Raw genomic sequence first — 16,559 nt, forward strand, 5'->3', positions numbered from 1 at the left:
AATGAAACCTTGATGGAAAATTCTCAAAGGTGGTTTATTTCACAAGCCTGTGCTGTATAATGTTAATAGGTGAGTTTGCCTGAAATGTCCTCTGTAGATCAGAAATAAATTGATATTGTACTTCTTTTAAACAAAGAAAATTTGCTGACTGAAATAGATTTAGAGCTTGTTGAAGAAATGGACACATTTCATAAAAACTTTTGCAAAAACTGCTTTTCAGCCTCTAATAATGGAGCCAGTGTCCCCTGTGCATCAGTATGAGAGAAGTTGAGGGGGAAGGGGAAAGACTGGCTAAGCGTGTAATAAATCATATTGGGTCATTGCACTAATGAATAGTTTGGGTCTGAATCCTCATTAGCTTGTCTGCAGGAAGAGAAAACTAGTAAAACAGGAAAAGGACTTATCAGGGAACCTGTTTGCTGGTACTGTCCTGGGCTTCCATTGTTGAAGGACATCCTTTAAGCTAATTTCAGACCCATAAAAAAAAATCTATTTGGTGATTAGTAACCAGTGGATAAGAGCAGAAGCCCAAGTGAATAAAGGCCATAAATACCAAGGTTCTTGGGATAATAGCCTGTAAAACTGTAAAAAAGCATTGCTTAAGTTCAAAAGAGAGACTCTGGTAACAAAAAGTGTCAACCCACTACACATGAATCCATATTCATGCATGGAAGACACATTTTCAGTTTCCTCTACAATCCAAACTTTTCCTGCAAATAATATTCTTTTTTATGTTAAAAGCAATTCTTTCTCCTCGACCCTCTGGGATTTTTCAGAACCTTAAAGCTAACTTTAGTTTCCAGAGCTTAATATTCAACATTTATGCCAATCTCTCTCTCATGCAGTAAGTGACTGGAGAGGGCAGATGAAGCAAAGAATGTTAATGAGCTCAAGGTGGCATTAAGAAACCTTTAAAAGGAAAAGACAAGTGTGTGTTAAGACATCTTGTACTCAGTGGCTTTTCCCTGTTCCTACAGTTTGATTTCTCAAAACTATTTTATGATGTGGCATAATTTTGTATCTCTTAACATGAGAAGAGTATTAAAGTGAATTTACAAACCACACATCTGTTTGCTCCTGAGGCCTGATTCTCTAGTCACTTACTGATGGGAATAGTATTTGCCACTACAGGCAGTTCCATTAAAGTCAATGGAACTGTTGGCAGTGGTAAGCATTATGTCTGGTAGTGTTAGTAGGGTTAGCCTTTTACTTTAAGTAAACTTTAGTCTGGTGTTAGCCGAAAATGAAACCAGTGAACTTTTAGCATCCTTAAACACACCCAAAGGTATGTGACATGTTTTTGCCATGGTTTACAGATTTTAAAAATATTATAAATCAAATATTGTTATGTGGCTGGGATCTGATTTAAAATGGAAGCTTAGAATTTGCAGTTGAGTTCAGATAAGTTACAATTTCTGTGTGAAAATTATAATAACTGACAAAAATATACCACACATATGGCAACTTGTTGAAACCAGTTGTCAGCAAGTAATTTTGTTGCCAAAAGCAGAAATTGAAAGATAAAGGAAAACCTTAGAGTAACTTGTGAAACCACTCTAGGCAAGAGGCTAAAATTCGTTTTGAAAATGTTATCATCTGAAGAAGTGGGTTTTTTACATGAAATCTCATGCCCAAATAAATCTGTTAGTCTGTAAGGTGCCGCAGGACTTCTTGTTGTTTTTGTGGATACAGACTAACGGCTACCCCCTGATACTTGATATCTTTACCATTTGTATTGACCGTTTTTGTTTCTTATTGATGTAATCTTGGACCAAAATGTTTGGTTTGTATTGTCAGATCATAGTGTGTAGTTAAAGATCTTCATTTTAATATTTGTATGGCTTGCCAGGCATTTTAGAAAAAGGGAAAATAGTATTTTAATGCCATTTTGTGACTGAGTGCTTCTTTCAACAGGTCTTATTTTCGGGGGAGTGGGTGTGGGGCTCCATATCTACAGGTCTGATTATGTGAATGCTTACCCATGCATGAGTAATTCTACTCATGTGAATAGCCCCATTTAGTTCTCAAAGACTTTTGCACTGACTTGATTTACTCAGTTTGTGGAGGATCAGGCCCAAAGTTTGTATTTCAATTGTCTGAGAACTCTAGTTGTCATTCATTTGAGAGGAACAGATGTTACTTTTTTCTCAAACATTATCCGGAAAAAAGAAATGTTCTGTTGCCCAAATAGGCATCTTTTTGATTGTGAGAAAAGACGGTAAAAGGCTGTAAATCTGCCTTCTCATTATGAAGGGCAACAATAGATTGATTTATGACAAAAAGACAACTGTTGGACTTATGAAAGCTGTATGCAGAAAAGTGCAAGTTAGCACTGAGCTTTACAATGGCTAGATATTATTGCTGTTGTTTTTGACAAAGATTTAGTGTTATATTAATCAGAGGGGAAAGTATATAGCCAAAAAGAGTTGGAAGATTTCTCTTTTAACCTGCATAACACATCATAATGATGCAGTTACATAAAGACTAGGGAGGTTTTGTTTTTAATAATAGGGTTTAAAATTCCAATTCTAAATCCAAGTTATCGTACTTCCAGTAGGGCATTTTTCTCTTCATGTTGAAGGATTTTAGCCTCTCCTTTAGCTTTCTCTGCTGTCTTGTATTTGTTTCAGGTTCTTGCTTGCTCTTATATTTTTAGGCATTGAGACAAGAAGCCATAGAAAGTTGTGGGGGAGAGGTCAGGTCGGGGTGGTTGCAAAATGGTGGTAAACAGGCATGAGGACTCAATAGAAGACTTGTATACTTTATGGCAAAAAATGTATAGATTTTAATATGGATGAAACTGATAAGGTTCTACAGAAAATATTCTAAGCCATTTATAGAATTAATAGAAAATTATATACTCTGTATAGAATTCTGTTGCAAGGTTATGATTCTCTATTGAATGCTAAAAGTTGGTTTTAACAGTTCTTTAGAAAGGTGTTCTATTGAAATCTATGCCTTTAGAAAAATTAAACCCTTTTAGTTCAATCCTTAATAAAGTCTGTGGGGTTTTTCCATAAGGGAAAAGTGTGCTGAGGAGAAACCCAAATGGAAGCAGAAAAATATATTTTATTTGTATGTAATATATCCTTTGGCGATGGTTAAAAAAAAAAATTGTCCTACGCTTTTTCTGTTTGTCATCTAGCCTGCTTTACTTGGGTCCCTTCTCCCTCCTGAGTCCTAGTCATGATTTATTTGGAAAACATTGCAACTTAAGTTGGACAAGCCTGCATTATAAAGTCATTTAAACCCATATGTTATATAACTTTTCAAATTAGGGCATGGGTAGCTTATTGTATAGAGTATTGGTTTTGTGAAAAAAAGCTTTTGTATATGACCTGTAACAGTGCGTATGTTTTGTATGCATAGTACTTTGTACACCTTCTGGCTCTCTGACACCATGAAATGGTCAGGAAACAATTATCGTTGTGAATATCATCCTGTTTAGTGGCATTTTTCCTTGCAGAGAAGTGCATGAAGCAGTAAACTGTGCTCTTTTGTTGTTGTTAAAGTTTGGAGCAAATGTATTTATTACTGTGTGTTTGTGTCTGTTTTTTTTAAGTCTGAACAGCCTAGCCCTGCCAGTTCAAGCTCAAGCTCCAGCTCCAGTTTTACACCATCTCAGAACAGCAGACAACAAGGTACCAAACAAGGAAAAGAAATTGAGAAAAGTGTGGAATGAAGGGGCCAACCAGTAACATGACTGATGGCATCTCATTACCACTTTTCTGTCTTTTTCACAGTCTGAAATAGTGACTTAGCCTCTGTTCTGCTTCATCCTTTTTCTTCAAGGTGTACGTGAACATGATTATAACATGTTAAGAAGCAGAAAGAGAAATGTATATTTTCATTCAGAAGCGGTGGTTATTTATTTGTTACATAGCACCAAGAAACGTGCTAGCTACTTTACAGATGCTAGATCCTAAAGATCTTGCAGTCATAATCTTGCAGAAGGATCAGTAGATCTTTATTCCTGCATGGAGCCCCTCAGGAGTTAATCGGACTTCATGCAGGGAATAAGGGTCTGTATTTGTGGATCCCTTTGAGGAATCATGAGACTAGAGTCCAATCCAATGAGTTACTGAGCATTTCTGTCTACTCTTTGCCGCCCTTGTGTGCTCATGCACACACACAGTGAATTTATTAAAAGTTGGATAGCACTTAGCACCTCAAGGGGTTAGGCCCTTAAACTTTCAAAATGATATATTTACTTTTAAAAATAATCTGACATAGAGAACGTTATTGTTAGTCTTTAAGGACACATTTAGATTTTTCTGGCTAATAATTTTGGCTCTCTCAGAACTCAGTAAAGAAATGTAAGTTTCCGCCAGGAGAGCCTGCCAAACCAGTTTTTATATAAATCAATTGAGATTCGTAAGAGCTATTAAACCACTTAGTTCCTGTTTGGCTTTTTTCCTTGACTTTGTCAAATTGTACAACTGATATGTTCTTGATCAGCTTGGGTTTTTTTAAAGCAGGAAGCTTTTGACTGAATAAAATTGAATTTGTTTCAGTGTATGCATTTATATTCCTCAGATTTATTTATTTTTTTTAAATGGAATAGATTAGTACTGCAGAGAGAGGATTCTGTTTAAAAAGCAAATCTAAACAGAATGCATATCTGTCAGGGTTTTATGAAGGTGACCGTTACTGATTGGCTCTGTATTCTGACAGCAATGTTTCCAGTGTGTTATAACTATCTTTAGACCAAGAAAGCAAGGAAAAAAATAGGCTGCTGTTGCATCCCCAGGTTCAGGCACTTGGCTTGTAACTAAGGCTGTGCAAAATCTTTTATACTGAATCCCACCAGTATTCACAAAAATCTCGGTGATGATATATATGGGCTGCCCCATTACTCCACCAAGAGCCGTGGATGTTTTCCTTACCTTTTTGATATATTTTCAAGGAGGGAACCTGGTTGTCTATCACTTTCCTCTTCTCCTAATATCTTTAGAGGGAGCAGTTTGGCCCCTTCCACCTCCTGATTTCTATGTGGGACATTGCACAGATTTTCCAATTCTGAACCTTTTGCAGAATAGGTGGCAGCCCTTTTTTCTCCTCCTCCCACCACCAACACTGCTAAGTGTGTGGTCACAGCAGTAAGTGCCAATAGATGTTCCTCGGTTCTGGGACTTTCCTCTTAAGTGAATGCATCTTCCAGTCTGCTATTGTGTGAGCAGCCGTGTATTGAGGATGGGATATGGTGTGGCAGTCTGTCTTGTGCCTCTGGTGGATGCATGTCTGTGTGTCTGCTGTGGGAGGGCTTTCTACATAGGAGAGAGGAGTAAGCCAGCTGTCTGCCCTGTGAAGGGCCAAAGAGAGGGCCATCTAATTTCCCCCAGAAGACATCCGGAGACATAGCAGATAAGATGCCCCTATGCTGTGCATACTTGAGTATATATAGTTGCATGTACAGAGAAGACAACACTTAAAGGTAAAGGAGTAGCTTGGGCTTGTTAGGGAAGCAGACTATGTGGGGCAGGTGAGGAGAACTCACTGGTTTCATTTTTTGCTTCACTTTTGGTTCAGACTAACATAAAACTCTAAGAAGGACTGGTGAGGCCAATTAGGTTAAAGGAGGGGCAAAATGTTTAGAGTGGCCTACAGTCCTCTGCCAAAATAAGAGAAAATTGTGGTACCTCCAAGCACTTTAACTGGTAAATGTTGGTTTTTAATGCTGCCCTATGTGTGAGATTAAATATTTGTACATTATATTGTTAAATTTGAATATAATATTTTAACCTACTGTTGCCCCTCTTATTTTTGTTCTTCCTCTTTGTTCCTTTTCTCCTTCTTATAGACTCTAAGGTCAGAAGGGGCCATTGTGATAATCTAGTCTGACCTCCTGCACATTGCATGCCACAGAACCTCATCCACCCACTCCTGAAATAGACCCCTAATCTCTGGCTGAGTTACTGTCCTCAAATCATGATTTAGAGATAATTCACCACTTACACTAGTTTAAACCTGCAAGTAACCCATGCCCCATGCTGCAGAGGAGGGTGAACAACTCCAAGAGCATCTGCCAATCTAACCAGGGAAGAAATTCCTTTCTGACCCCAATGATGGTGATCAGTTAGACCTTGAGCATGTGGGCAAGGCTCCCCAGCCAGCACTCAGGAAAGAATTCTCTGTAGTAACTCAGAGCCCTCCCTATCTAATGTCCTGTCTCCAGCCACTGGGAATTTTTACTACTGGCTGTCGGCAATGGGACATATGCCATTATACCATCCTTTCCATAAGCTTATCAAGCTCAGACTTGAAACTAGTTAGATTTTTGCCCCACTGCTCCCCTTGGAAGGCTGTTCCAAAACTTAACTCTTCTAATGGTTAGAAATCTTTGCCTGATTTCAAGCCTAAACTTGTTGATGGCCAGTTTATATCCATTTGTTCTTGTGTTCACATTGTCAGTTAACTTAAACACCTCCTCTCCCTCCCTGGTATTTATTTATAGAGAGCAATCATATCTCCCCTCAGCCTTCTTTTGGTTAAGCTAACCAAGCCAAGCTCTTTTAGTCTCCTCTCATAAGGTAGGTTTTCCATTCCTTGGATCATCCTAGTAGCTCTTCTCTGCACCTGTTCCAGTTTGAATTCATCTTTCTTAAACACAGGAGACCCAAAGTGCAGACAGTATTTCAGATGAGGTCTCACCAGTGCCTTGATACTAACACTTCCCTGTCTCTACCGGAAATACCTCACCTGGTGTATCCTGGGACTGCATTAACCTTTTTTACACCTGCATCACATTGACGGCTCATAGTCATCCTATGATCAACCAATACACCCAGGTCTGTTTCCTGTTCTGTGGCTTCCAACTGATAAATCCCCAGCCTTATAGCAAAAATTCTTGTTGTTAGTCCCTAAGTGCATAACACTGCACTTTGCACAATTAAATTTCATCCCCATTTCTATTACTCCAGTTTACAACATCATCCAGATCTTCTTGTATGATATTCCGGTCCTCCTTCATATTGGCAATACCTCCCAACTTTGTGTCACCCACAAATTTTATTAGAGCACACTTGCTGTTTGTGCCAAGGTTAGTAATTAAAATGCTAAATAAATTTGATGCCAAAACCAGTCCCTGAGGAACTCCACTAGTAACCTCCCTCCAGACTGACAGTTCCCCTTTCAGTCTGACCTGTTGTTGTCTCCCTTTTAACCAGTTCCTTATCCACCTTTTAACAGCTTCGATCCTATGTCTGTCTATTATTTCTTCGTTTTTGAATGTTGATGCTTCCCTTTTTTCCTCTCTCTTCCTCTACCACTTATGCGGTCTTTTGTTTGGTTTCCCAGTCTTTCTCTTGTCTTCCTCCTCCCCCTTAATCTCTCCTTCCTTCTTCCTATCTCTCTTCAAATGCAGCCTCTTTCTCATAATTTCTCATTAATTCCCTGCTTTAGCTCTTTCACTCATTCTCTTCTGCTGTCCTGTCCCTCCGCTGTTCATTCCCCACACAGAGCAACAGGCAAGAAGGCAGTTGGCCAAAGGAATCTCTTCTAGCAGACCAGAACTGATCAATCTGTTTCCTGTCCCCATGGTAGTGCTGCAGGTGATCATCTTTCTTAGCTAGGGCCAGGGGAAGGAATTCACCACTATCCTCCACATACACTTATTAGAAGCCAAGGATGGGAGTCCTCTCCTGATTAGTGGCCTCAGCTCACTGCTGGCCTCTGCAGTGTCAGCTGGCAGTCTGTTGCTATTAGAATTGCCTGTCCTGTGGTCTGTGCCCATGTCTGATGCAGTAGGCATATGCCCATCAGCCCCATGTTCAGGGCTTGGCTCCAAGCAGACTCCAGGGTATGCAAAATACAGAATAGAACCCACTGAATTCCATTTGTCCAAACCATGCCAACTTAAACAAATCTTGCACAGCCTTACTTGTAAACCATTTTAAATGTAGGTCTTAAAACTGTAAGCACTGTTAACTTTGGACAAAGATACTCTGGGTGCCTCTGGTGTAATCCCTGTCAGAATTGAAATAATTTACATCATAGTCCCCTACCTAGGGGCAGTATAGTCTCATTGTTAAAGCATGGTCCTGAAACTGTGACTGAACTTTAACTATGTTACAAGAGTACTGTGGTGCTTAATTTATTAATGATAAAAAAGTACTTTGAGAATCTTATGTTGAAGGCACCATAAAAATGTAATAATAATAAACTATTGCCAATATAAAAATGTAGTGATAAACTATTGCTGCCACTACTCATGCCATTCCTGGATGCCCTCTGTGTTCTCAAATATGATGTGATCTAGATTCAAACTCTCTATGGTCTGATTCACTTCCTTCAGCCTCCCAAGTTGACCCTGACCCATGCTCCTTTTAAGCAGCTGTCCTCTTTTATATTTCACAGATATGTTAAACATGCAGCTTTGCCAAACCACCTTTGATAGCAAAATAAATAAAAGATACAATGAAAGAACTAAATCCTAAATTCATTTTATAGAGTCTTAGGGAGAACCAGGTTGAGCACCTCAAATTAATTGAAGGGAAAAGATAGGACAGTGTTGCATGGGATTGACATGCTTCTTACATCTGAATGCTAGCAAAGTACTTGCTTGACCTGAAATTGACCTTGAAATAAAAGGATCAGCTTTATCTAAATAGATCAAAAACAGGCAGACAAAGACTGCCTTGGCCAGAACAAGTTACAATCAGAATGATTTATTAAACTCTGCTTTTCAATACATGGATTAACCTAACAAATATACTATTACCAATATGTTTCTGTAGAACTTTATTGATAGAGAATAACCTTTGCAAAAGAGGGAAGGGGGAAGGCTAGCAGCTTATAAGTATCTCATTTATAAAAATAAAAAATAGAACATTCAATTTTTCTTAAATTAAAACATGCAATGGGGAATATTTGGTATGAAAATATTTTGCTTCAGCTACATTCCAGGGGGCCCAGTCCTGTACACACTTAGACACATGGGTCATTTTACTGTTATGAGTAAGCCCATTGGAATCAACGGGACTGCTTGCAGGAGTAAATGATTCATGTGCAAGTGTTTGCAGCATAAGCCTCTAATGCATTACTTCATTTGTTTAATGCTTAAGGCTTCCCCCACCTCTAACACTTTGGATTTTTTTCCCTCTGTAAAACTACATAATAGGCTGATGTGTCTGGAATATTGCAAAGTGAATTTGAATTCCAATTGTTGATTTGTGCCTGTTTTGTCATTTCTATTGGTCAGGTCCCTTGAGGTCTATAATGAAAGATCTGCATTCTGATGATAATGAAGATGAATCGGATGAAGCAGATGAGAATGAGAATGACTCTGAAATGGAGAGACCTGTAAATACTCATGGAGGAAGTAGAGGTCGCAGGTGATTATCTTGTAACTGCAAACAACTTGAAGCCTGAGGTAGTATGATAGCAGTAGTTATGACAGATCAATTTTTTTAAAAAAAGCTGACTAGCTTAAGCTCAACAAACAGATGATTTATTCAATTTCTACAAAGAGCATGCATATGCAGTGCCACTTTTAAACTGTCAAATCAGATGCTCCCAGATGTGAGCTGCTTCTACACAAAAAGGTTAATTTGCGCCTGATTCTCCTCTAACTTTCACTGGCTTTACACTGTTGTAACTCTGTTAGGTTGTTTTTGATTCACATTGACGTAAGTGAGAGCAGAATCAGGTCCTCTGTGTGCAAGGTGTTCTGTACCCCGGGTACAAGTTAACCCACAAATCTTGTGATTGACGTATATAAAGCTGTCAAAGTTCATTGTTTTAGAGGGACTTATCTAAGCAATTTCCATAGTGTCCAGTTCATGGAGGGTGTATTGCCAGCCCTAGTCCCAAAAATGGTGAGGTTTCTGGCCTGATCTTTTATTATCAGTTCTGCATCCCGACTGTGACTTCAGTATGACATAACAAAGAGAAATTCATCATACATTCTAAAGCTGTTGCCATATGTTATTGATAATCCTTTAAAAGGTGGAACAGGGGCTCTCAAACTTTTCATAGTGGGTAGATACCTCATTTTAAAGACGTTCTTTTGGACTTCTTTTCTTATCCTTCATGATCACATGACACTTGAGTGTCAATTTGAGCAATTGATTATATGGAAGAGTAATATTAGGAAAGTATTAAATGTAGTTTAGCTGTCTTTCTAATGCAGTTTGTCATCTGGAATCAAGGAGAAAAGCAGGCCCTATGAACAGCTACCATTCCACAGATATCAGTTTGAGAACCTCTGAATTGGAATATTAATGTTAAATATAATTTATAAGGCACTTCTGGTCCCATCTGTCTCCAGCTGTAGAGGGTTTGTTTGGGGGTCTTGGTGTTTCTAAATAAAACATTTTTTTAAACTCAGTGGGTAACTTAAAAAAAAAACCAAGTAAACATTCCCCTCCATGCAGTGTTTACAGCCTAGACTGGGGTGGCCAAGCTGTGGCTCTTCAGAAGTTAATGTGTGGCTCCTTGTATAGGCACCAACTTTGGTGCTAGAGCTACGGGTGCCAACTTTCCAATGTGCTGGGGGTGTGTGTGCTCACTGCTCAAACTCTGGCTTTGCCACAGGCCCTACTCTCACTCCACTCCTTCCCACCCCCTCCCATGAGCCTGCCATGTCCTTGTTCTTCCTCCCCTCTCCCCCAGAACCTGCTGCATGCCACGAAACAGCTGATCGGGAGGTGTGGGGAGGGAGGGAGCAGTGCTGATCAGCAGGGCTGCCAGTGGGTTGGAGTCTCTGGGACCAGGAAGGGATAGCTGATGGGGGGTTGCTGACGTATTACTGTGGCTCTTTGGCAATGTACAGTAACTCCTCACTTAACGTTGTGGTTATGTTCCTGAAAAATGCAACTTTAAGTGAAACAATGTTAAACAAATCCAATTTTCCCATAAGATTTAATGTAAATGCAGTGGGTTAGGTTCCAAGGAAATTTTTTTGGCACATAAAAAAAGCATTATATACTGTACAGTACTGTACTGTGGTTGGGAAGTGCCCCTGGTTTACCTCACACAGGCCCAGCCCACTGCAGGCAAGGACGCTAGGAAGCACCTTCGCCACAGCAGCTTCCCCAGAGAAGAACAGGAGCTGACTTTGCCGGGGGATGCTCCAGTCCCACCTCTTCCCATCCCTGTTCCACCTTCTCTCTGGAGCTCTTCACGTACCTGCTCCTCTACCCATCCCCCCCAAGTCCGAAGCACTACCAAATCGCTTTTTGGCGGCACTTAGGACTTTCTGGGAGGGAGAGATGGGGAGATGTGGAAGCGCTGGGCGGGGTGGGGGGAGCAGAGAAGAGGAACTTCTGCAATGCTCCCATATAAAGTCTCTGCTCTTCCACAGAATCTTACAAGCAGTGGATAGAGCAGGCAGCCAAACAACATTATAAGGGAGCATTGCACAACTTTAAACGAGCATGTTCCCTAACTGAGCAGCGACATAACTTTGAAACAAGATTACGCAGGAGGACGTTAAATGAGGAGTTACTGTATGTTGGTAAATTCTGGCTCCTTCTCAGGCTCAGGTTGGCCACCCTGTCCAATTTCAATTCATCTGTCTCTTTGCGCAAAAACCATCTGTCTTTACAGTGCTTACAGTTTGTAAGGTAATGGGTTACAGACCTTTGCAGAGTTATTGCACAGTAATTCATAGAACTTTATTCCTCTTGCTTTTGAGTTTTATGTCTTTGGGGTATTGGATAAAAGGATACAGAAAGGATCCCAAAAGAGTTGATTGTGTTGGAAGTTGCCATTTTTGTGATACATTTTACCAGTAAGTTCTGATAATTGACATTGAGAAAGAAAAAGCTCCTAACAATCTTCAAATTTGCAGTGTATGTTACTATGTGTTATGCTGAGCATTGGAGTGGGAAAAGTGCTTTGTCAATCAGAAAAAAGAATGTAATAAAATTATTTTATGATAAACTTATTATATTGTTGATGTCTTAATTAACTTTTAGTGAAGCACTTATATAAGCAGGAAGTATGCAAGCTTGGAAGATTATGGAAGGAAGGCAGAGTAGCTGTGGTGAATTCACATTTTATTCTTTAAAACGTTTTAAGAATTTGTTCTTCTCGCTCACAATTTCCGGGGGGTTCTGCAATTGGGACACCTGCCTCATTGAGATTCTGTTTCATAGCGACAACTATGAAATAACAGTATAGCACTTCAGTCATGGAGGTGAAGGATCTATGGGAGGGCAGCTATTCCAGTTCTCCATATCACACTCCATATTAATAGGGCTGGCTCCAGACACCAGCACAGCAAGCAGGTGCTTGGGGCGGCCAATGGAGAGGAGTGGCACGTCTGCCTCTTCAGCGGCAATTCGGCGACAGGTCCCTCAGTCCCTTTCGGAGGGAAGGACCTGCTGCCGAATTGCTGCCAAAGAATAAAGTGGCAGCTGTAGAGCTGCCACTGAAGTGCTGCCGATTGTGGCTTTTTTTCTTTTTTTCTTTTTTTTTTTTTTGCCGCTTCAGGTGGCAAAAACACTGGAGCCGGCTCTGCTTATTAATACTCTTTATTCCGCTGGAAGGCTTCAAAGCAGCAGCAGGGTGACTTTTGGTGGGTTCCTGCCCTTAACTGACAGCACAGCTGCACTTTCAAAGTTCCGATAACTAATGACAGCTTGTGTAGCAAAGAATGTTCTCAGTCTCCCACCTACAAGTGTGATCTAGGAGTGGCAGTGTGTTCAGCCTTTGTTTTTATATCTGATTTCTGTGGCTTTCTCTTTCCTCAGGGTTAGTCTAAGTGACGGTAGTGACAGTGACAGCAGTTCAGCTTCCTCACCTCTACATCATGAACCTCCACCACCTTTATTAAAAACCAACAACAATCAGGTACAGTGAGGTTCCCTACACATAAGAGTGGCTTGTCTGCACTAAAAGCTTTGGAGCTAGGCTTGTGTCCTTGATTGCTTTAATTTTCTGACTAATTAATTTTCTTTTACCCTGAACTTGAATATATTTGGCTGAACAAATATTCTGTGTAAAGCGGATGAGCAATGTATATGGCAGTATTCTATGGAAAACAATACTTTTGTTGTATTAAGTCATACTATTGTAAAGGGTAAACTTGTTATGACGTGACTTTACAGTAGCAATCCTACTCTTAGTGTAACTTTTGGTTCACATGTAATCAGGAATTTTTTTTTCATTTGGTCTGCATCTCAAAGTTTTAATTAGCCATATTAAATAAAGTATTTTGTTATATTTATAGTAAATAATGCTTAGCACTGTAGAAATAGTAGCTAGTCTTTGTAGCACTGTTGAGATAGGTAAGTAGCATTATCTCATCTGGCAGGTGTAGAAACTGAAAGATAAGTTAACTGACCCAACTCTGTACAATGAGTCAGTAGGAAACAAGGATTAGAACTCAGGAGGTCCTCATACCTAATCTGTTAGATCACAACATCTTTCTAAATTAATGGAGTTTTTAATAACACATGAGCATACTGCAATATATGCATTTGCTATTATCTTTAAAGCAATTGACATTCAAAATGTATAAAGATATATAACTAAAGTAATTTATATACTTGTGTTTGGTGACAAAACAGAACATAAATCTACTGCAGAGGAAACTTGGTCGCACTCTAAACTCTCATATAGCTGGGCTAAGTTAAATGAGAATAAGTACATGTTTATAGTGGCAATGTGGATAAAATGGATCCACTGTTTTAATTAAAAAAATTTAACTTGGGTGTTACAGGTGATCTTAGACAGCACTCCCTGCCTTCCTTCAGGAAAATTAATTCTCTTTCCTGACATAAATAATATACCATCCATTCCTTTTCTAATAACACACAAATGTATCAATGCTAACAGCAATACATGAATAATTTGTTTATATCAATTAGATTAGGATATGCTGCAGAAAAGGAGATATGCTCTGTGTTTAGCAGGAGCACCTGTAATAACGATAAAGAAATCCAGGTCATTTCACAGTCAGTAAGCGTTAACAGGATCAATCAAAAATTCTCTTGATATTTTAATTGATTTCTACATGAACTTTGGAGAAAGATCACTTTTACAAACATACATAAAGTGACATTTCCATTTCCTTTCAGCTATCACTTAATTCTGGACAATCTTCCTTTGGATACTGGAATGCAAGGAAAATGAATGATCTCTACATAGGGATAACCAAAGCTGGTTGCTTTTTGAAAATCTCACCTGGTTTTGTGCAGGGAAATCATAATTGTATCTTTCTCTCTCACTAGGCATGATCCTTTTGGCCACGATTTCGCGCCTGCCAGGCCTGTCTACTCCAATGAGCACCATAAACTTCTATGTGCTCATTTGGTCTCTCCAAACATCATGGAGTATTTAAAGAGATACCAGTTGGAAGTGAACAGCTCACTATCTTAAAGCATTCGCACACTGTCTTAACAGATGAAGTAGAAAGTATACTTTGGCGAACGATCAGGCCTACCTGCACTAGAATTCCAATTGTGTTAGTCAGAACCATATTTAAACATAGTTCTTGTAAGCAAGGTACTGCCATGATTTTCCTGACTGGTGTAATTAGGCCTGTGTTACAAAATAGGTTCGCACTACAGAACCATATTGTTACAGATTAGGGAAAACAGTGCCCTCTACAGATTAGTGACTGAAGGAATCAACTTCAGGCACGTTTGAGAGTTACAAATACTGAGTTAATATGAGCCTTTGCGTAAGCTTTTTCTAACATGTTTAGTGACACATCTCATCCAAACTAGGGTGCTTTGGGTATTGGAGAGAATGCTACTGGATTTCAATAGCCACATTTGACAGATTATAAGTGAGCAATTCCTTCAAGCTTTCTCGGTGTTCCAGGCTAGTGAAATTATATGAAAACCATTTCTGATGTTAGGGCTACTGTATATCAAAATTTCATCACTCCTAGGTAAACTGATAAAAGCTTTTTCCCTTTAAAAATAAACAAATAAAAGAAAAACAAAGAAAAACCTGAAAAGCCTGGCATTTTGCTCAGAAGCATTCACATTTTGTCAAGATAAGATTTATCTTCCTCCACCCCAAACTGCAATAGCCCAGGGCTTGTTAAATCTAAGAATTTTTTTTTTCAGGTGAGCTTCATGTGTTGCATTCTGGGCATGTACCATCCTTTGTAAAATAAACAGTTAGGATAAAACAGACCTATAGTTGTCTTGTCTATGTTGGAAAGTAGCAGAACACTTTTGTTTTTTTTCTCATTTATAAGGTGTCAGTCACCCAAGGTAACACCTAGGTGCGATCTGTGGGGACTTCAGGAGTTGGGGGAGATACTAGGAGTTGGTGGAAACTGATGAAAGACCCATGTTTGGGTGTGAGAGTATCAAAAAATCTTAATTTTTAACAAGCCCTGACTGAGTAATTTTCATACTGAAATTGGTGTTGTGTTATGATAACGTTGTTAGCATGTTGTTAGGGGAAACTGTGCCACTGGAGATATATTCTTTGTGATGAGGTATAAAACAGAAAGCCTGATCATTTGTGACCAGTAAGCAGCCAGTGATACTTCTCATAGCAACTGGCCACACTCCAAATTGAGTAGTAACATTCTGATTACATATTCAGTTTGAAATGGAAAAAAATCCCATTCCTCACTTCTGTCCTAAAACTGTCATATAGTAGCATTGTGTACTCTTGACTATTTGACACATTCTTTACCTAGAGGTGACTAAATTTCAGCATTTGTGGAAGAGACACTGATATATAATTTGCACACTGTGTAGGCCCAAGTTTGTAAAATAGTGTGTAATCATACTGAATGAAAGTGCTATGTAAATGCATGATCATTATCTTTGATTAAACACTGTTTTTGCACAATTGCAGCTCATGCAAACACTAGATTAGCTACATTTCAAAAACTGTATCCTTCAGAAAAGGTAGGCAACAGTAAAGATGATAATAAAGCATATTAATCATACTGCACATTAAATGCATGTAGCCTTTACCAAGGAGGTAGAGTTTGCCTCAGCACTATGCATATATTCAAAAATTTAGACCTCTTAACCTGCCAAGGTTCAAATAAAGACCACACAAAAAACAGTCCAGGAAGCTTTAAAATGATATAGAATCAAGTTATTTAGCATCAGTATTACTCTTATATAACCATCTCGTCATGATTCAGCATTTTGTGATGTAAGTTACTTCTAAGAAAAGATGATTGAGTAGGTTTGTTAGGTCAAAGATTGTGAAGGGTTATTTGCAAGGTTTGGCTGTGGTTTCTTCCAGACATTTTTATATTCTTTGTGTTTTTATGTAACAGCATTTTTTAAACATTTTCTTATTTTTTTTAAAATTCATACAGCCCATAGATGCACTTAAAACTTAGAGCATTTTCTGTTTCTTTTCCAGATTCTAGAAGTGAAAAGTCCAATAAAGCAAAGTAAATCTGATAAACAAATAAAGAATGGTGAATGTGATAAGGTAAATATGAATGTGATGGCAATAAACTATTTAGAAAGCCACATGAAGTTGATATATTTTCTCTTCTACATCTCTTTTACAGTATTATTTTTGTTACAAAACAGAAAACTCACTGGTTAGTATATCTCTGCTCTAAGTGATTCTTAAATACGGCATTGTGCTTTTCTCCTTTTTTCTTTGCAAGCATTGTC

The 16,559-nt window shown here is 38.8% G+C and overlaps 1 protein-coding gene across 4 annotated transcripts in view; it reads left to right on the forward strand.

The window, feature by feature from the left end:
• The window catches only part of MLLT3 (MLLT3 super elongation complex subunit), a 231,022-nt gene that overhangs the window by 200,016 nt on the left and 14,447 nt on the right, over window positions 1-16,559 (forward strand). For 3 of the 4 annotated variants that reach the window (XM_032797555.2, XM_032797556.2, XM_032797554.2), the window contains 4 exons: window positions 3,563-3,641; window positions 9,200-9,332; window positions 12,696-12,795; window positions 16,297-16,368. In XM_032797555.2, coding sequence (XP_032653446.1) covers window positions 3,563-3,641; window positions 9,200-9,332; window positions 12,696-12,795; window positions 16,297-16,368 — 384 coding nt within the window. Of the gene's footprint in view, window positions 1-3,562; window positions 3,642-9,199; window positions 9,333-12,695; window positions 12,796-16,296; window positions 16,369-16,559 lie in introns of those variants that run through there. The other variant, XM_032797557.1, reaches the window with a different exon arrangement.

This window comes from Chelonoidis abingdonii, chromosome 6 (assembly GCF_003597395.2).
Source record: "Chelonoidis abingdonii isolate Lonesome George chromosome 6, CheloAbing_2.0, whole genome shotgun sequence".
Classification (NCBI taxonomy): domain Eukaryota; kingdom Metazoa; phylum Chordata; order Testudines; family Testudinidae; genus Chelonoidis; species Chelonoidis abingdonii.